This window comes from Micromys minutus (genome assembly GCF_963924665.1).
Source record: "Micromys minutus genome assembly, chromosome: 5".
Classification (NCBI taxonomy): Eukaryota; Metazoa; Chordata; class Mammalia; order Rodentia; family Muridae; genus Micromys; species Micromys minutus.
In genome coordinates, this window is record NC_137974.1 from 79,814,847 (window position 1) to 79,836,108 (window position 21,262).

Genomic DNA, 21,262 nt, shown 5'->3' on the forward strand with positions numbered 1-21,262 from the left:
TGGTGGGCTGCATACGAGTGCAGGAATTAAGCCTGGGTCCTTTGTAGGAGCAACAATTGCTCCTAACTACTTAGCTGTCTCTCCAGACTCATACTTTAATATTCTTGTGAAACCAGACAGTCATGCTTCCATAAAAGGCGTCGTCGTAGTGTGCGCTGAGTGAAGCGCTCGGCACTGAGGAGGCCTGTTACCTTTAAGAGATGACAGAGTCCTGTTACTACCTTCAAGGGATGACAGTCTGTTGACATTTCTAACAAGTGATACTTTTTAGCCTACAGAAAACAATGAAGAAGAATCTGTCTCAAAACAAGATAAAAAGAAGAAAGGACAGAAAGGCAAGAAAACAAGTTTTGATGAGAATGATAGTGAAGAAGATAAAGATTCAAAGTCAAAAAAGACTGCCAGACCTAACTCGGAGGCACTCCTCTCTGGGAGTGAGGATGCTGAGGATTCTAATAAAATTTCTAAAAAAGGTAAAAAAGCCCAAAAATCAGCTAAAAAACGGGATGGGTCAGAAGAGGATGAGGACAGTAGCAAAAGAAGTAAAGAACGTTCGAGAGTAAACTCCTCTGGTGAAAGTGGTGGTGAGTCTGATGAATTTTTGCAGTCCAGAAAAGGACAGAAAAAAAATCAGAAGAACAAGTCAGTTCCTACAGTAGGCAGTGGGGATGAGGACGATGACTCTGCCTTCAAAATTAAGACAGTGGCCCAGAAGAAGGCAGAAAAGAAAGAGCGTGAGAAGAAAAAGAGAGATGAAGAGAAGGCGAAGTTGCGGAAGATAAAAGAGAAAGAAGAGCTAGAGAAGGGTAAGAAGGAGCAGAGTAAGCAGAGAGAGCCTCAGAAGAGACCCGATGAGGACGCATTGGCGCCCAGAGGGACTGCTGACACAGGCGCTGCCTCAGAAGACAAAGGGGACACCGCTGCAGCTCTGGAAGGTCGGTCATAGCCACACAAGTCTCTGGTTCATGTTTACTCTAAGTTGTGGTCATTGGCTGTGATACTCTCTTGTGACTTGTCCTCGTGTGTGTGTGTGTGTGTGCGCGCGCGCGCGCGCGCGCGCGTGCACTCGCAAATGAAAACTTAGAAGCTGGGGCCAATTCTACTGTTGCTTTCCATCTTACATGTTTTAAAATTTTCTTATCTTTTTTCTTTCTTTCTTTCTTTCTTTCTTTTTGAGCTTATAATATTGTATCATTTCTCCATTGCCTTTCCATGCACCCCTCTTTGCTCTCTTTCAAATTCATGGCCTCATTTTTTTCCCATGAGTTGCTGTGAGGTTGAGTCCTCCAGGAATGTCAGAAATCAGCATAAAGTCTCACCCAAATGACTGTCTGAACAGGAGTTGAATAAGGACAGCTACACATTAGGTACACTAAAGCCAGTGCCTCAGCTCTGCACAGAGAACCACAGACGGCATGAGAAACAGCCTTCCATCCGAGTTTTTGAGAAAAGGTCTCACTGAACATAGAGTTAGTGTTTCAGGTATGCTGGCTGGTCAGCAAGCAGTGCTGCCATGTCTGCCTTTTTATGTGCTTGCTGAAGGTATGATCTGAATTCCTCATGCTTGCATAGCAAGCACTTTACCCATTGAAGCATTTCTCCACACTATTTATTTATACATTAGAAATTCAATAAAGTTTTATTATGAATACTTGTTTTGCTGTTAATAAAGACTTAAGTGGCCAAAGAAACTTTCGTCTCAAAATTTATGTCAGATGTTAACTAAATTCTTCCCTTTCTATAAAAGCCTAGTTTAACCTTTGAAATATAAAAGTAAAAAGTGAGTTAAGAGACCTGACTTAGTTACATCACTTAAATAACAGGGAGCTTGGTTTTGTTTCTCTTTTTAAAAATTTTGTTTTATTTACTTGTTTGTATGTGTGGATATACATGTTCCACATCATATGGGGAGAGGTCAGCTTTAGGAATCAGCTCTCGGTCTACCATGGCAGTTCAGGGATCAAACATGGGCTACCCACTTGGTAGCTGTCACCTTTACCTGCTGAGTCTTGTTACTGGCCCCTCTTTTGTCTCTTTTTGGTAATTGAAATAAATTGATCGCTAATTGAAATCTAAATATTTTAGTTGATTGCTTCCTTTTTTTGTTTTTGTCTGTTTGGTTTTTGAGATAGGGTTTCTGTGTGTAGTCTTTGGCTGTACTGGAACTCAGTCTGTAGACCAGGCTGACCTCAAACTCAGAGATCCACCTGCCTCTGTCTTCTGAGCTCTGGGATTAAAGGTGTGTGCTGGTTGCTTTCTCTTAGAAAAAATATATCTAAATGCCAGGTGATTTAGATTTCTAAAAATAATTTTTCCTTAGACTGGAAAGATTTTAGTAAAGAAAAGAAAATGGCCCAAGTTTTTGACCACTGAAATTTTTATTCTCTGAGTTTTGAGGAGAAACACCATCACAGGAGTATCACAAATTTTATTTTTGAATACAATTATACCTTTGTATTTTGTTCCTATTCCTCATATTCTAGCCATCACTTCCATCACCCCCATCTGACAGTGGTGTGATTGTTTAGAATTTCAGACCTGTGCTGTGATTACCAGACAAAGATCCCTGAAACATCTGCTACCTTTTTACTGCTGACAGAGTCTGTGTTCATCAGGATGACTTGGGCCAATAAGAGCATTGGCAGCTGCCCTGTGGGTCAACTGTGAAGCCTGATGAGCTGTTCTAGGCACAAGGGACACTATGAGAACTAACTGGTGGCAGAAGCCTTGCCCTGCAGTGGTCCTTGAATTCTGGCTACATGTATTCACTGCCATAGAAATCAACTTGAATGCTTTGCCTTTAATTTTTTTGGTGGTAGATGACAACGAAGGAGACAAAAAGAAAAAAGATAAGAAGAAAAAGAAAACAGAAAAAGATGAAAAAGAAAAAGAGAAGAAGAAAGGCCCTAGCAAATCCACTGTTAAAGCTATCCAGGAAGCTTTGGCTAAGCTCAAAGAGGAGGAGGAGAGACAGAAGAGAGAAGAGGAAGAAAGAATTAAGCGGCTCGAAGAGCTAGAAGCCAAACGAAAAGAAGAGGTATGTTTTTCATGAAGTTGTAAATACTGATAGCGAGTTTTTCCTGAGATCTCTCTTCTGAAATATACATATTTGTGTGGGCATTCTAGTTATACTAAGTGTTCTGATATACACGTAAGATGGAAGCACTACAGAAAAGTCTTCATCTCCCCATGGAGAGACTAAGCATGTGTGTTACTGCTGGTAATATACCCTAGTGTTATTTTTAAGAATAATGTATAATATTTCAATACCTTAAGTGGTAATCTTACATTTTTAAGACCTTTGAAGTTTGTATTGTTTAAAATAAACTATTTTAAACTATGGTTCATTTAGATAGTATAATTTTTATATGCCATGTACTCTTGTTTAGGAACGATTAGAACAAGAAAAAAGAGAAAGGAAAAAGCAAAAAGAAAAAGAAAGAAAAGAACGGTTAAAAAAAGAAGGAAAACTGTTAACTAAGTCCCAGAGAGAAGCCAGAGCCAGAGCTGAAGTGACCCTTCGACACCTCCAGGCACAGGGTAAGTCGAGGCCTTGAGAGCTGAACTGTGAGTGTGAAGCTTCTCTTGTCACAGATCTCGGACACAGGAGCATTAGCTCAGTGGTGTGGGATTGGATCTGTGGAAAAGCTGTGTAAAATGTAAGGAACAGGTGACGTGCCATGGTTGAGGGGAATGCTTTCTATGCTATGATGGAAATTTGTGTACAAATAATAAATTTCTATACAGTTTGCCCTCCCTCTGACAAAGTAAATTAAAGTGAGACCTTTAACCAATTTCACCAGTTACTAACATTTTTCCATTTTTGTTTTTATACCCCTTATTCTTCTGACCACTATTTTTTCTCCTGGGGTTCTTTGAAATAAGTTATAGACACTTAATTATTTTTACTTTTTAAATTACTTATTTGCCCAGATTATTTATAGATGTAGAAAACAAGAGTATTTTGCTTAGTGTTAGTAGAATATATAGTATCACTAACAGTATTGAGGTTTTTCAAGGTTTTTTTTGTAGGTGCGTGCAAGTATGTGCACATGGGGTCAGAGTTGACCCTGAGTGTCTTAATTGCTTCTTCGCCTTATATTTTTGAGACAGGATCTTTGTCTAAACTGGCTAAACCTGGGTCATAGCACTTGTCTAGAATGGGTGGCCTTTGAGCTTCAGGGCCTGCCTGCCTGAAGCCTCCCAGAGCTGGGGTCACAAGTGTTCACTGCTGCTCCAGGCAATTTTGTTTGCTTGCTTTTTAGTGTAAGTGCTGGATGTCTTAGCACGTCCTCATGAACACCCAGCAGGTGTTTACCCACTGAGCCGTCTACTCAGCCCATGATTACTTTTTTACTTCTGATTTCTTTCTGTTTTCATTATTTTCCTCAGTCTTTCAGAGATCTTATAAATGGGTTGGTTTAAATCTGGATCCTGATGTGAGCGACAGATTGTATTTAATACCACCCACCTCTACTTTGATGTGCCATGTAGTTACTGACTGTTCTGGAGAGTTCAGTAGAATTTCTCCAACTCTGAGTTTGTAGAATTACACTCTCCTGGTGTTGGTAAACAAGGTGCTTTTGTATTGTTATTTCTTAGATCCCATAGCTTGGCTGTTTCTTAGTGGTACTATGTAATTCCTCACATCAGCTGGAACAGAGTTGGGCTTTCTGATGTGTAGCAGTGTCAGGTTTGCAGAGCAGCCCTGTTTACTGTAACACAAAACCTAACAACACTCAAACCCTGTAGTTATCATTCTGATGTCCAGTCAGTGGTCACCTTTTAGTCAGTATTCTTTAGAGTTTACAACATTGGTAATAGTTAATTTTGCTTTTTATTCTACATTGAATTAGCCAAGCTATCTAAATAAGAACTTTCCCCCCAACAGGTTTCTTGTTGCAGTAAATATTAAAAAGTATTAAAATTGGTTTATCTCTTTACCAGCCCTGAGGTCCTCAGGCCTGACCCTAACATGGAGCCGCACGCACCTCTGGCGCCACGGCCCAACTTGTCCTTGCAACTCCCTTCTCATGGTTTACTACCGCCTGTTCTCCGCCTCTGTCCCAGGGTGTTTCTGTACCACAGAATCCCACAAACAAAACTCTACAGCCTGATAGCTTTTCATACAGGTTTATATATTCAACTCTCAATCCACAAACCCTCTACACAACAAGATTGCATCAGATAGACAAAGATACAAGCTGTCCTTCTATATGAGATATTTTACCTACTTTTTAACACCAATCAATATCACCTGGGTCTAGCTGGTCCTTGGGAAGCTCCATGTTGCCGCAACCTTCCCCTTCCATCCTCTGACCTCTTCCAACCTCTCAGCCCTCTCTCCCTCCCAGTCACTGGCTTTCCTTTATTTTACTAATTAAAGTGGGAAGGTTCAGTTGGAATACTGTCTAGGCTGCCCTTCTTGGGGAAGTGGAATTAACATTAAAATACAAACAGCTTCTGGACGATCTACAGTTTCTTATAGAAAAGTTAAGATAAGTGTTTACCTCTTTTCCCCTTGTAAGGTTTCAAAATAATCAGTTGGTGTCTAGTAACCTTTAAAGGTGTCTCATGAGTTTAATTCTGGTTTTTGTTTTTGTGAATATATTTAGTGGAAATTACTGAGTTTTACCTCTTGAAGGTATGATGATTTGACACTCACTGTATCATCTTTCCTAACGGAAGTCCTTGGCACTGTCTGTTTCTCATGACCACAATGTTAATTGATTTCTTCCTTCTAGGTTCATCCATGTTTTTGTTGTCAACCTGGTATCAGCTATTTATCCACACAGTCAGGTTCATGTCCTAGTTGATGGTGTTTAAAGATGACAAATTGGTCATATAATTGTGTTTTAACTGATAAGACCTAAAATAGTGACATTGCTCCTTTGAGAAGACTTTCTGTCTGGGTTCTCCCTTAATTTCCTCCTTATACTCCTTAAACTTTTGTGTAGTCACATAAGAACTTGGTTGGAATTCTATCAGTGACTCTGACATTGTATACTTGTCACTGATGCTGTGGTGGCCTTTGAGTCTCATCATCAGAGAAAACAGTGATGCACTGAACTGAAGCAGTTTACTCAACAGACAGAATCCTATTTTGTTTTTTGTGATGAACTCTTTATTATGTTTGTATGTAGATTTCAGAAAATTAATTGGGGCTATACCTTAAAAACTAGTCGTGTTAGAGAGTACAGTTGCATGGTTAGTGCCCAAGCAGACCTCAGAAGCTACTGCTGATTAAAGGCTCTTAGAACATATTTGAATGGAACAGGAAGAGTTCCATTATTTTCCAGGCTCAGAAATGCTATTGTATGGAGTAGCTAGATGTCTTAGTCGGGGTTTCTATTCCTGCACAAGCATCATGAACAAGAAGCAAGTTGTGGGAGGAAAGGGTTTATTCAGCTTACACTTCCACACTGCTGTTCATCACCAGAGGAAGTCAGGACTTGGAACTCAAGCAGGTCAGGAAGCAGGAGCTGAAGCAGAGGCCATGAAGGGGTGTTAAGTACTGGCTTGCTTCCCCTGGCTTGCTCAGCCTGCTTTCTTAGAGAACCCAGGTCTACCAGCCCAGGGACAGCACCACCCACAATGGGCTGGGCCCTCCTCCCTTGATCACTAGTTGAGAAAATGCCTTACAGCTGAATCTCTTGGAGGCATTTCCTCAACTGAGGCTCCTTTCTCTGTGATAATTCCAGCTTGTGTCAAATTGACAGAAAACCAGCCAGTACAATTGACCTCTTTTCAACTTGACAAACAACATTATTAAGCCTCAACCCTTACTTTCTTATTCATCCCCAAGATCTAATAACCTTAAGAGTCCCACAGTCTTTACAAATTCTTACATATTAAAATTGCAATTCCTTTAAAATACCGAGTCTCTTTAAAATCAAAATTGTTTTACAATTTAAAGTCTGTTAACTGTGGGCTCCACTTCTTCCTTTAAGAGGGAAAAATATCAGGGCATAGTCACAATCAAAAGCAAAATCAAACTCTAACCATCCAATGTCTGGGCTCCTCTGAGGGTTTGGGTCACTTCTCCTTTTGTAGTGCATATGCTGTCCTCTAGGGCTTAGTTGTCTGTTCTCCACAGCTGCTGCTGTCTTGGTGGTCATCTCATGGCACTGGCATCTCCAAAACACTGCTCTCCATGGCCCCTTCATTCCTTCAAAGCCGGTATACACATTACCAGGTCCAGCTACAGCATGAGGTACAACCTTAGCTATCTCTGGAACACAGTTGCCTTGTGCTCACAGAAAACACTTCCTAGAAGATTTCACCTCAGTGATGCTGGTCTCGTCTTAATCAGCACTAATTTCTTAGCTCCAGCTGACCAGCATCAGTAGTCCCAGTAATGCAAAGGTTTTGCTTTAGTAGTTCTGGCATATTGTTAATCACAGCTGATTAATCAGCTCCAGCTCACCACAACTACAGAATTTTCACAATCAAAATAGCAACAGCCCCGATAAGAGTCTTTAATCTTCCCTCTGAAATTTCACAAGCGAGGCCTCCATCTTCTGCACTGTTTTCAAGATTATCTTCCAAGCTCCTACAGAGTTCATAATATCTCTTCTAGCTCAAAGTTCCAAAGTCCTGCCTTAGTGTCTTAAGTATTGGGATTACAGGTGTGACCTATAATACCTGGCCATTTACAAATATAAAAGAGAAAAATTTCAGCAGAAATTTAGCAAAGTAACACACATACATATTCATACACATACTCCCCATATAGATAGATATATAGATAGATAGATAGATAGATAGATAGGTGGAATTTATGAATATGTATATATTAATATCTATAGATTTACATGTATTATACATAAGAATATCTCATAAATTGGGTATAATCCTGGGAATGTAAGGCTGACTGAATGTTTGAAAATAAATTATCTTCTCATTTTAGCAATCTAAAGAATAAGAATTATATGATCATATTAGTGAATTCGGAAAAAACATTTGTGTGAGTTTTCATTCAATATGACTTTTTCAAGCAGTATCATTGAACTTTCTGGTCTGACATATTAAGATAAAAGTTTTCTTACTACCCCCCCCCCCCCAAAAAAAAAGGCACAGGTGTTAAATTAGTGGTGAAAAGCTGAAAAAGAAACCTTAACAGTGGGTGGAAAAATGGTTCAGTGGATTAAGACACTTGCTGCCAAACCAATTTACCCTGAGTTTGATCTCTGAGACCACATGATGGAAGGAAAAAAACAGACTCTTGTAAATTGTCCTTTGACTCACTTCCAAATATGACTATGTGCATGCACACACAACTAATGTCATTTTTTAAATTGAATAAAAAGAAACCCTTACATTACGGAAAGGGCAGGGCAGTCTTTGCTCACTGTACTCATTCAGTGTTGTGCTGTGATGTCCTGATGTGTGGAGCTGGGCTAAATAATGCATGGCAGGCAGACTGCAAAGAGGCTGTGAAGCTGTCTCTGCAGATTATGATCATGAACATAGAAAAATGCTGTGGCATCTTCTACCAAGACAGCCGTAACAGAAAGGATGAAGTTACCAAGGCTGTAAATAGCAGATAGCAGATCAGTATGTAAACATGAGTTATGTTTTCGTGCTATTACCTGCTCTGGAAATTTGAGCAGTAACATTTATTAAACCAATCAAAAAAAGAAAGTGGAAGAATTATAAATCTATTACTTATAGTACCTAAATCTGAGAATTATAAAACAGCAAAGAATAAATCAAAGTAAATCAGGTTCTTTGGAACTAGAGTTATGGATGGTTATGCACTGCCATGTGGTCCTGGGAATGTCTGCCCTGTCCTCTGCAAGAATAGCAAGTGCTCATAGCCAGTGGACCTCTCTCCAGCTCTGCCAAAAATGCTTTTGAAAGAAAGAGTACTTTGGAAGTCTCAAAGTACCTGATAACAAGATTTACTCTAAATAAAAATTTAAAATGTACTCTAAAGCCCAGAGGATCAGTGTAGCTCTATATTAGCAAGTGGGCAGACAAGTAGGTTAGCAGAGCATCACCTGTACATGATAAAGTGACTTTGTTTTCCTTTATAGAGGGAAATTCAGTGGATGAAATATTAACAAATGTTGCTTAAACAATTGAATGTCCCTGTGCAGAAGCTTGCCTTTATCTCCACTTTCTAGCTAAATATCAATTCAAAAATGAATCTTAGTTCTAAATATTATATGTCAAAAACTTTTAGAGAAAAATAGAAAATGTGTTCGGCAAAGAGTTTTTGGATATGTCTCTAAAAGTATAGTTCAGGGCCTTGGCAAGATGACTTGGAGTAAAGGAACTTGCCTCCAAACCTGATAACCGGAGTTCAGCTCCTGAAACTTACATGGTAGGAGAGAACTGACTTTGACAAGTTGTCCTTTGACCTTCACATGTGTCCTCTGACATTGAGGATACCTACATACACATAAGTAATATAAATGGAAACCATAAAGGAAGGAGAATTCACAAACATCTTCCTATTTCTTATTTTATGAAGACTATCAGAAGTCTATTAGAACCTCTTATAGTTGGGAACCTAGAAACTCCATATAAAAGCATATAAAAGATTTGAATGGCCCCTTGAACAGTCAACTGTAAACTTGAGAAGAATGCTAAGGCCCACTTGAAAGAACAACTGACAGTTTTGAATAAAATAAAACACACATTTAACTTCTGTGTCATTCAAGAGATAACTCACAAACCTGTGTGAAAATATTCACATCTGCTTTCTTCATAATTACTCCAGACTAAAATTGGTCAGAAGCTCTTCAACTATTAAATGGGTTGGTGGACTTGTATAATACAGGGAGTCAGTAATTACAGACGAAATGCTGTGCCAGGTTTGGTGGCTGTCCCCAGCAGCACTCGAGCACAGGTGGTTAGTTGATCTTTGTGAGTTCAAGGCTAGCCTATGCTACACAACATGACCCTAGAATACAACAACTACAGATGAAGTGCTGATGGCTCCCATATCTGTTCTGATGGCCAAAGCCAGACTGGCAACAGAAGTTGTTTGGCATTTTTAGAAAAGCTGAGCTGTGTGGTTAGAGAACTTGGACTAAGGAGGTTTGGCTGTTTGACACAGTGCCAGAGCTGCTCTGCTGCTTCGTTGCCATGGTGTTTGCAAGGTCTGTACACCCCTTAGCTCAGCTCTCTGTGTGTTTATACTCAAATATACGGGCAGCCTGGGAAAAAGCCATAGGTTTCTCTCTGAATGTCCTTTTGTATTTTAAGGTGTGTTTCTTTGAATAAAATGTTGTCTTTTAAACTACTTTACTATTTTAGAAGTGGTGAGATGGAACAGCGTCTCACCATGTAGCCCACGTTGATCTAGAATCTTGATAAGGTGGTCCTCCTGTCTTATCCTCCCAAAGTGCTGGATTATAAGTATGTGCTTCTATGCCTCATTTAAAATTCTCTCTCTCCATTATCAAGTAAACAGTATAAACCTTAAATTTTTCCTTTTTCCCCCACTGCTTAGGTGTTGAAGTGCCATCAAAAGACTCCTTGCCAAAGAAAAGGCCAGTGTATGAAGATAAAAAGAAGAAGAAACCACCACAGCAGCTAGAGAGTAAAGAAGGTTTGTGTATAAAGTAGCCTTAGCCTTAGAAATGTGCCTTTCCTCACAGCTTTCAACACAAAGCATCTTTGTGCGAGCGAGCATGCATGTATGTAGGATGTTGGGGACAGCCCAGGGCCCTGTGGAGCCAAAGGGGCTCTAGTTCTTGGTTTCCTACCCAGCCCCTAGAAATGCATTTTCCTGTCTGCTGTTTCTTACCTCTTTAGTCATTCTCATGTGATTCAAATGAGAGGCAACTGAGAAAGTACTTTAGGTGTTAGAGAAGAGGGCTCAGTAGCTAAGTGTTTGTTGTTCAGTCATGAGGACCAGAATTAGTATCCTAGCACCCAGCTAACTAGCTGGGCACCCTACAAATGCCTGTGATACATCTCCCAGAGATCCGGTGCCTTTTCTAGCCTACACAAAGGTGTACATGTATAATCACACAATAAGATAAATCTTCAAAAAATACTTCAGATTTAAATATCTGCATTTTATCCATGAATAGGTACTTCTTAAAGAACAAAATATAAATTGTTTTTCTTCTTACCCTGTGGCTTTTTTTTTTTTTTTTTTTTTTTTTGTATTCTGCTTGAACAGAAAGTGATTTTCTATATAAGTGGTGTCAAGTGTATCAGGGATTCTTGCTGTGCTGAGTAGGATATTTGCTGCAAATATGGCTAATATCCTTTCTGCTCCCCTTTAGTGTCTGAGACCATGGAAATAAGCGCTCCAGTGGAAGTTGTGGACCAGGGAGGACCAGAAAAGGAAGAGACACCGCCCTCTGTTGAACCAGGCCAGTACCTCAGGTTTTCACTAATTTTTGTTAGACAGTGTCCCTGACTCAGAAGTAGTTTGGGGCCGGATGAGTCACAGGCTTGAATGTTTCTTCCATTCTTCCTTTAGCCCATCTCTCTTCATCTCCACCGTGAAAGCATCCAAGTGGTACTTGAATCCGCTTTTCCTGTTCAGTAGTGTCAGTAGTAAAGCATCTGTAAGAGACACTGAAGAGTTTCAGAGTTTCTTTGTTCTTATTTATGGGTCAAAAGTCTCTGAGCCTAAAGTTTTTAACCATATGGGTTGAAAGCAAATTGGAAACATTTCTAGTTAGAACATTTTCAAGAACCATAAAACATACATTTTTGAAACTTGAGAGGTTTCCTCCCACTTAACAATCTCTTGTGTTCAGCATTTGTATGTGATGTGCCCGTATATGTGCACACACCTGCAAGGGCTGGCAAAGATTTTTGGCTTTTCTTTTTTTATCTCAACATTGTCCTAAAAGGTAAGTCTGATAAGTGTAACATAAAACCCTGCAAATCATGTGTAAGCTGAAGCTTGAAAGAACCTGAGTCCATTTATTTATCATCCTTTTAAAAATCTAAATATTTTGTTGTTGAGGTTTTTAATTTAGTTTATTCAAGTATAAGATCTGGTTTTAAATTAATACGGCATATTGAAGTTCGATTAAAACAGTGAAATGTCAAGTCATTGTAACTTACAGCATGGGAGGTACATTGGAGAGACAGTTCCAAAGAAAACAGTTAAATAGCTTTTTCATAACTGGATCATGCCTTTTTGTATGTTCAAGCATAATTTCACACTTCTGAAAGCAAGTGTGAAAGCCCTCCATGTCTTACATAGTACCTTGTACTTACAGAGGAAGAAGAAGAAACTGAAGATGCTGGGCTAGATGACTGGGAAGCTATGGCCAGTGATGAGGAGAGAGAAAAAGGTAACTTGTGAATACACCAGTGCACCCACTGCCCACACACGTGTTCCTGAATCCTGAAGGTTTTTTAGAAGGTCTTTAAGGTGACAGCTACCTAGAGTACACGTATCCAGACAGTATAGTATGTGTAGCTTGTCTCTAAAGTTCACCTGCACAAAGCCTAGCACCAGGCAAAGATTGTATACTCCCTATTTACGGTGTTTTTTTTTTTAAAGTAATAATGAAAATAATTTTATGGTTGGAGTCACCACAACATAAAGAACTGTATTAAAGGGTCACAGCATTAAGAAGGTTGAGAACCAGTGGTCTAGATGTTCCTGTCCAGATCAACAGACTGAACCTATGGAGAGTCAGACTTTCTTCTTGGCTCCTTCCTTCCCCTTTACTCTACAGCCATCTTCAAATAACAAGGCAGGAGACAGATCCAGATACAAGAACAGCAGGTTCTTTTTCCTGTTCCTCAAAGTACCACCAAACCACCACTGGGGTGAGATCAAGACAGAAGAGAATGTGAACATTGGGTTCCACCCCCTGGGCTCAAGGGAGACCCTTATTCAGAGAGGGCTTGACGGCCGGAAAGGAAGAAAATGAACAATAGGCTTTCTAACTGTACAGCAGAGGGTCCTGAGCATCAAAGCAAGTGAGTTAGGAAAGAGCAGGATGTGGGCAGGAAGGAAATGGAGAACACTTCCTAGCATATCCTCTAAATGAACTGGAGTGTAGAAGCGCTGTGCAAAGAAGAAGGACAGAGCACCCACTCCGGGCCAACCTGACATTCTGTACATAATTATAACACAAGGATATCCAGGAGAGAAAACAGCCTTGGCCCCCAGAAAGACTGAAGTGACACACAGGGCCCAAAGACAGAAAAAGGACCTAGCTCTGCCATCTAAGGGAAGCCAGCGGAGTGTAAGAATCTGCAACTGCTAACTGCCATTGCCCAGAGTCACTGGTGACAAAAGGCAAATTAAGACAACACCCAGAAGGACTTTATAGGTGTGACAGAGATTCAAGCTGAGCCTAACTGGACAAAAGAGCCTCTAGACTTGGTCACTGTTACCTTAGGAAATATAGCTGTCACTGGTGACAAAAGGCAAATTAAGACAACACCCAGAAGGACTTTATAGGTGTGACAGAGATTCAAGCTGAGCCTAACTGGACAAAAGAGCCTCTAGACTTGGTCACTGTTACCTTAGGAAATATAGCTGTCCCGTGCACTGTGGCCGTCCTGGCCATGTAGGGATCAGCAGCTGGCAAGGAGTCGGGGGAATCAAGCTACTGTCCTTAGAAAAAGGAAGAGCCTGCCAAGGGAGCTGGGAGTGCCAGTGCTGCTCTTGGCTGAGGGGAAGGAAGAGGGCCATGGCATCCAGACCCAACAAGAAGTCAGAAGTAATAAGCATCCTGCTGGATCTCAGCTACTGACCTGTCCCTACCATCATGGAGTGGTGGGGGCACATCTGTCTTTTGATGCAAGGAAACTTTCCAGCCTTGGACCTTCTTCCCCAGCTTCTGCCCTTTTTCTTTTGCTGTTCCTTCTTTTGCTTTTCTCGCTTCTCCTGTCTCTGCCACTCCTCTCTTCCTTTCTCCTGCCACTTGGTCTCCTTACTGGTGCCTTGTGGGGTGCTGTTGCCAGTAGGTGAAGGAAGGGATGGATTCAGTTCCTCAGCAATGATGACAGCCCCAGAGACAGGCCTAGCACTACCCCTGTTGACAGGTGGTGGGATAGGAGCCCCTCCAACTGCCTAGGAGCCTTTGCTCTTGAAACTAGGGAGGCTGAGGAGGCTAGAGGAAGGGCTCAGGGGTGGCTGCTGCCACCTGCGTTCCTCATGGATAGCTTGGGACCCATGTAGTCACCATGAGGGCCGATACTGCAGCTCTCCCCTGGTTTCTCTCCACTTCTTCAGTTGGGCTGCATTCTCCTTCTCAGTCAATGCTTCTGTCACTGGGAGGTTGGTTACCTCATGCACCAGGAAGTCCTGCATACACTGTTGTGGCAGGTTTCCAAGCTACTCCATGGTTTCATACATGCCTTTACCTGAGCACAGCTTTTCCACACCCAGTGTGTGTCACAGTAAGACCAGAGCCACTCGGAAGATGATCTTAATATCTTCACAGAAAAACATGTCCCAGACACATAGCACTGAAGCCCAGGGGACGGTGCTGGCAAAGATGCACATGAACCACTCTGTCATGTAGAACACAGGGTCAGTGTGCTGCTGCCAAAGGTGACTATGTGACAGTGCAGAAGGCCGGTGTAGGAGTGCAAAAGATTTCTTCATCCAACTGAATGGCCTCCAGCCCTGCACCATAGTAACCTGGGAGGTACTTACTGCAGATCTGTACCAGGCACCAAAATGCTTGCTCAGCAGGCATGTGCCTGAGCAACACGGCAGCCACTCGGGCCTGAGCCTGACAGTAGCCCTTGTCAGGCCTGTAGATGGTGTAGGCCTTCAGGATTCGGTACGGTCCTGTTGCCCATGCCCTCCTCAAGCAGCAAACATCTCATGCAAAGGGAACTGGTGGTGTAGGTCCTTCTCAATCACATCCAGTCACTTGGGGTCCCCAGTAGCCTGTTCCAGCTTCTCAAACTTGCCTGGGTTCTGCTCCAGGAGTTCCTTGCTATTAGACAGGTACTGCCAGGCCTTGGCTCTGAGAGAGAAGGGGATTCCCTTTTGGCAGCTCAACTTTACCTTCTGGAAATGCTATGATAGCCACTTATCCCAGTTACTGAACATCTCCAGGTGCCTGAGTACTGGATGCCCCCAAGAAAACCATACTTGTCCATCTTGCACAGGGTCTGTCCATCTGCTCAGTCTGTCATCTTTGAGTCTGAACCCACAGAACTCACATCATTTGGCAAGGACTTCAGGGTGTTTGGGGCCTGCCCTCAAGGCCCAGAGATGCCAGGTCCTAGACTGGACATGGAGCCCAGGTCTTGAAAGTTTTTAACAGGCTCTGGAGCTGGGGTCACTGTCACCACAGCAACCGGAGCCTGAGCCTCGCACATCTCAGGAGGGCCTGTGACAGACCCTGAAGCATCCTCAGGCACTGGCCCTGCTGATGCTGATCCAACAGCTCCATGTCCACCTGCCACCTGTCCTGTTCCACCCTGTTAAGTCACTCCTGAAGCCACTGTGGTTCCCAGCTTGGGGGCAAGTGGGGGTTTGGCAGTCAGGGCTCCAGGTGCTGTTCTGGAAGGGGTCCAAGTGGAGAGTCCCTGGCCCTGGGACAGATGAGGCTCGAGCCTCTTCTGTCTTTGGAGTGTCTGTCTCCAAAGCCAGGGCCACTGACGTCTTGGCTTTGGGGAACTCTAGCCTCTTCAAGGCTTCAGGTGAGGCCTCCAGAGTTAGCACTACCATTCTGCTGCCCATAGTGGTTGAGGGTGTCGAGGTCTGTGAGGATACTGGGGTCTGGGAGGACCGAGCCTGGGGGGGGGGTCACCAGGTCAACGGGGTAGTGGTGGCTGTGGTCTCTGGGTTCTCAGTGATTAAGATGTAATTTTGTCTTTGAATGTAATTTCTTACTATTTTCTTTCATACGCTTTTGTGAATGTTTGCTTTTTTGAGTTTTGAGATCCTTCTTTTTTAGTTAACCATGAGTTTCACCGAATTCTGTAAGTTTTGATGTTAATATGATCTAGTTTTTCATTTTATATACTTGATCTAGTAAGTTTTACTCTCTATACTATGGGTTTTTTTTCTTTTTTTTTTTTTTTGTCTTTTTTTTTTAACTATATATTTTACTTAGTTTTTAACCTACAGAATCTGATGACCAGGAAATACCCATGATTCGTTGTCTCTCCCTCCTTCTCCCTCCCTCCCACTCCCAATTGTATTTATGTGTATCTGTGTGTGCTGGGCATCGAACCCAGAACTTTGCATTAACTAGGCAGGATTTTTACTGGCACTGAGTTATTTCTTTCTCAGAGGTTCTTTGGTTCTCTCCATAGAAATATGATGGCCCTTGCCTTATAAGTCAGTGCATGCTCAGATATTTTATTTTCAAATGTGATAGAAGTCTGTCTTAGAAATTTATTGTCTTGGTTTTTCTATTGAGATCATTAACTATTGATTATTTTGTTCAAGATTTTATTCTGAGAGTTTGTTCACATGTGAACACATGCATAGCCGCTCTCTTGCTAGCTTGTGTATTTGAAAAGGTCTTCTACTGTGAATGCAGATGTCTGTTTTCAGAATTCTGTTACTTTTTGTTTGTATAGTTTGTTTCTGTGTTATTAGGTGAATATAGTGTAAGGTGTTTCTGATGAATTGGGCCTTCTATTATAGTTCTGTTTCCTAGTACTAGCTGTTGTCCCTTTAAAGTGTCTTATATTCAGCTATACCACCCATGACTCCCATGAGTGCTCTGTCTTTATTACTCCTTATGTCTTTACATGGCTTGGCCTGAGAACCTTTTACTGCCATAACAAAGCATTGGTTGTATGACGTATCAAAAATAGAGACGTCAGGATCACAGTACTGCCACTGGTGGGTGGCAGGTGGGAACTGCTGTATTGCTGTCCCTCAGGGGAAAGGAGCACTGATCTTTAGTAGGAAGGACTGGGCATGGGATTGGAAGAGAGTTGAATAAACTCTTTGCAAAAATTCCTTAGAGCCCTCACCACCTTAGCAGTACACAGCACTAATCAATGACTTAGCGTCCCTGAGACCCTCCTGTCAGTTGCATGGTATAAGGAACATTGCTCTCCAACCACAGTGAGCGCAGCCTGTCCGTGCAGTTTATCTGCAGTACTTCAGCAGATAGCACACTGGAATTAATGAAGTACATCTGCCTTTGAGCCTTTCACCTTCGTTCCTGCTTCTTTAAAGATTTACTTATTTATGTGTATGGGTGTTTGGCCTGCATGTATGTTTGCACTGGAGTTACAGACAGTTGTGAGCTACCAGTAGGTGATGGGAATTGAACTCAGAACCTCTGGAAAAACTGCTCTAAACTGCTAAGCCATTTCTCCAGCCTCCCCAACTCTTGTTTCTAAGAATATATTTGTGTTTCTGTTTTTCTCCTTTGTAACCCTTTTGGATTTGTTGGATTTGTTATTTTTCCTAGTTCCTTTCCTGGCCCCTTGTGTCTCTAACCCTCTGGTCTCTTCATTAATCTTGGGCTGTCTTAGACCTACTATGAGCCAAGGTTTTTCTGCCTCTACTTCTCAAGGCATAGAATTGTCTTTTTATTTCTTAAGACAGGACATTTACCTAGTCTGTCTTCAACTGTGTGCTCCTGCCTTGGCCTCTGAACACTGGGGTGTAGGAGTGGGGGCCTGACTGGCCTGACTTGATTCAAGACACTCTTCCTAGAGATTTTTAACTTGCACCCTTCAGCTAAGTGTCCAGTGGCCCACCCTCCCCATTTTTAGAGCGCATGAGCGTCCACCCAACTCCCGACTTATATACCATTCCTTTTTTTCTTTTCAAATTCTGCTTTTTAACTTTCATTGTTTTGTCCTTCCTCCTTTTTATATTAAGTATCCTCTGGATAGAAGAAATTTTTAACATCTTTTGCTTCATTTTTCTTGCAACTGCTTTAAGCTTTAATTTTACTTATTTATTTGTAGAAGGTCTCCAGTATCTTTGGTTTGTTTTGAATCATAAAAAACTGAGGCCTTGTGTCAAAAGAGAAAAGAAAAGTCAGTATTACTGTTTTGGGGAGAATTTCAGATTCGGGGATTTTTAAGTTAAGGGTATTCCGTCTGTACACTAGCATCTGAATAACAAATGCGTGGCTTACGTCATTGTAGATGATGAGCCAGCAGGCAGTGCACGTGTTTGTCCTTTACTGTTTTTCTTAGGGTGTAGAACTCCAGGAGTTTATCCCCAGTAACAGTGACCAGCGTCTGCCCATTCTTCTCCCTCCACAACTCAGTCTTGGCAGGTCTGGTCCAGGTCTGGCTGCTTCCAGAACCGTCACAGCACAGTGAGGGAAAGCAGCCTCCGTGCTGTCGGCCTGCCGGGGGTCCTAGCACGTTGCCTCAGTTCTCACGGTTGGTGGTAGTGTTCACTTGGTACTTATGATGAATGAAGTGTAGGGCGACTGCTGTAATTAGTGTGATTTCACTTTGATTTTTCTTTATAGTTTCAGTTCTTTTGATATGAATCTATGATGTTAACTTTTATTTTAAAATTAAATTGTTTTTCTTCAAAGAAGAAAATATGATTCACATAGAAGTAGAAGAAAACCCTGAGGAAGAGGAGGAGGAGGAAGACGAGGAAGAGGAAGAAGATAGTGAAGATGAGGAAGAGGAAGGGGACAGTGAGGGCAGTGATGGGGATGAGGAGGACTATAAGCTGTCGGACGAGAAGGACTTGGGGAAAGCTGGAGACATGAAGCCCAGCAAAGACGCTAGCTCAGACTCCGAGTACGACTCTGACGATGATCGAACTAAAGAAGAGCGGGCGTACGACAAAGCAAAGCGGAGAATTGAGGTAATCGTTTGCGCTGTCTTTGCTCTCTTCCTCAGCCCTTTGTGCCCATTAGGTTGTGTGGCTAAAGGTTTTGAGTCGGTGCATTAAGCAAACATTAACATGACTAGTATCTTCAGTTTTCGTAACGTTGGACAAAGCGATGTTTTTGACACAGGAGCTTCCCTTTTTTCTTAGACAGGATGGGGCCTGCTTCATCAGAGTATTTCGTTTATGTCAGATATCAACATTCTGTTGGGTGGTGGCTTATAGATGTGTGGAGTGTCAGCGGGTTGGTGTAAGCACCTGATCTCAGTTTTTGAATCTGGAGTGCTGATGAAGCTTCTTTGCTTAGTTTTTCTTTTTGTCCAGTTTTTCCTTTGATGATGGTCTTGCTAGTAGCTTAGGCCAGCTTTGACTCTTTACTCTTCTACATCTATCTCCTGAGTGCTAGGATTGCAAGCGCACGCCATCACATACAGGGGAAGCCCCTGTTTCATAAAGTACACTGCACTTTGCCGGTTTAATACCATCAGGTTCGAAAGAGTTTTTAAATTCTGTCAGTTAATTTTAAAATAATACTTTAAAATGTAGCTTAAGGACTGGAGGTGTGAGTATAAAGTGCTTGCTTCAAATGTAGGATTGAATTCTGTTCCCATCCCTTGGGTAAAATCTGGGCACAGTTGGCTGTACCTGTATCTCAGTGCTCATGTGGTAGAGCTCATTGGTCAGGCAGCCAAGCACCAGTGAAGTGGAGGCAGGAGGATCAGAAATTCAAGGTCATCTTCAGTACACAGTGACTTTATCTTTAGTCTGGGTTAAGTGAGATCCTGTTTCAAAAAAAGACAAGTACAATAAAAGCAGTTTTGTGTGGTCAGCTCATCATGGCTTGGGATATAAGCTAAGAAGGGAAAGGACACAGGGAGGGTTTGAAGCCATATTTAATTTGTGATCCACCTTCTAGAAACGACGACTTGAACATGGTAAAAATGTAAATACAGAAAAGCTAAGAGCCCCTATCATCTGTGTGCTTGGACATGTAGACACGGGGAAGACAAAGATTCTAGATAAGGTAAGAAACGTGTGCATTAGTGTTCCTTGAGTAAGATGCTGCTTCTCCACAGCTGTGCCGTCAGGGCCGGCAGGGGTGCTGTAAATAAATACAGGGGACTGGGGAGGAGGCACGGTGGCTCTGCTCTGAGCGTTAGTCTGGGTCACTAATGCAGCCACTCTGGGTACAGAGAATTAGTTCTACCATGCCAAATTACCAATCTTGTTTTGCTGTCTTCTCGTAGCTCCGTCACACACATGTGCAAGACGGTGAAGCCGGTGGTATTACACAGCAGATTGGTGCCACAAATGTTCCTCTTGAAGCTATTAATGAACAAACTAAGATGATTAAAAATGTAAGTTACCTTGTATGTTACTTGTTTGTTGACTTAAGAAACACCTCTTACCTCAAGGTAAAATTATTAGTGAACACGGCCCAGGAACACAGATTCAGGTTATCCTGAACTTCAGGTTCCAACATGGTAGCAATTTTTTGAAGTTTTTATAGTACTAGAAGAAAGTCATAAATCAGTATACTCTTAATATGTTGGTAGAAATACCAGGTATGAAAAACTGTTCCTATAATCCCCAGGCTTTGTGATGACATTCATAGCTTTGAATATTTCCAAAGGATTTACTTAATAGTTAGAAGGATGTTAGAGACCCTCTGTTTAGCACTCTGAACTAACTTGTACTGTTCAGCTCTAGACCCTCGGCTGTCCCTGCTTCTCAAGTCCCTGTGTTTCTCAAGTTGCTCTGTTGTTTTCTTCTGTGTTGTACTACTGTTAGCCCTTCTTGTTTAAAAGCTGGTCTCTACACATGTGCAGGGTCTCAGGTTTGGGGCTTAAGGGGCTCCTGAGGCAGATCTTTTTACATAGGAGACTATTAGAAGAGCCGTGGCTACATGAGGGACCCTGACAGGGAAAGCAGGGTTGCTCGGTGAGGGAGTGCTTTCCTACCCTGCACAAGGATCTGGTTTTGATGTCTGGGGCAGGAAGATTGATTACTGAATATTCAAGTCCAGACCATCATGAGCTGTATGTGTAGGAAAACTTTCTTTAAAAGATGAAACAAATTAAATAAAGATGCTAAGTAGCTGAATATTTTGTCTACTTATTTGATGTATCCAGATTTTTGATGTTAAATATAATGAAGGATAAGGCTTAATGGAACTCAGTACAAACTCAGTGAGTGAGCCTTGCTAGTTACCTGAGCCTTAGTTCACTTCTTTTGTTCCTTTTTGATTTTTATTTTGGTTTTTACTTGAGTATGACTTGGTTTGCCTTTCTTCTTGCATAATTATAAGCTCAATCATGGGACATCTGGCCATTTTATATCTTGGTGTTGGTTTCTCTGACTAGTATTCCAGTTACTTAATATTGTGTTGTTTTGCAGTATATTGTTTTGAATCTTTATTTTATGGATTTCCCTATAGTCCAGGCAGTCCTGAGCCTGCCTTCCAGTTGCTGTGTAGACACAAAGCACCAAGCCTCACATGACTGTGTATGTGTGTGAGCTGCTTAT

At 41.8% G+C, this 21,262-nt stretch overlaps 1 protein-coding gene and 1 pseudogene across 2 annotated transcripts in view; one reads left to right on the plus strand and one right to left on the minus strand.

Annotated features, from left to right (window-relative positions):
* EIF5B (eukaryotic translation initiation factor 5B) overlaps nt 1-21,262 on the plus strand; it is a 44,706-nt gene that overhangs the window by 8,318 nt on the left and 15,126 nt on the right. The window contains exons 4-12 of the mRNA XM_080917200.1: nt 272-935; nt 2,820-3,037; nt 3,390-3,540; nt 10,463-10,561; nt 11,247-11,336; nt 12,201-12,275; nt 18,432-18,712; nt 19,653-19,760; nt 19,984-20,094. Coding sequence (XP_080773326.1) covers nt 272-935; nt 2,820-3,037; nt 3,390-3,540; nt 10,463-10,561; nt 11,247-11,336; nt 12,201-12,275; nt 18,432-18,712; nt 19,653-19,760; nt 19,984-20,094 — 1,797 coding nt within the window. The remainder of the gene's footprint in view (nt 1-271; nt 936-2,819; nt 3,038-3,389; nt 3,541-10,462; nt 10,562-11,246; nt 11,337-12,200; nt 12,276-18,431; nt 18,713-19,652; nt 19,761-19,983; nt 20,095-21,262) is intronic.
* On the minus strand, nt 13,688-15,643 carry LOC308420860 (TBC1 domain family member 10B-like; annotated as a pseudogene). Its single transcript has 2 exons — nt 15,108-15,643; nt 13,688-15,024 (listed from the first exon to the last, which is right to left on the minus strand). The product of its transcript is annotated as a TBC1 domain family member 10B-like (transcript).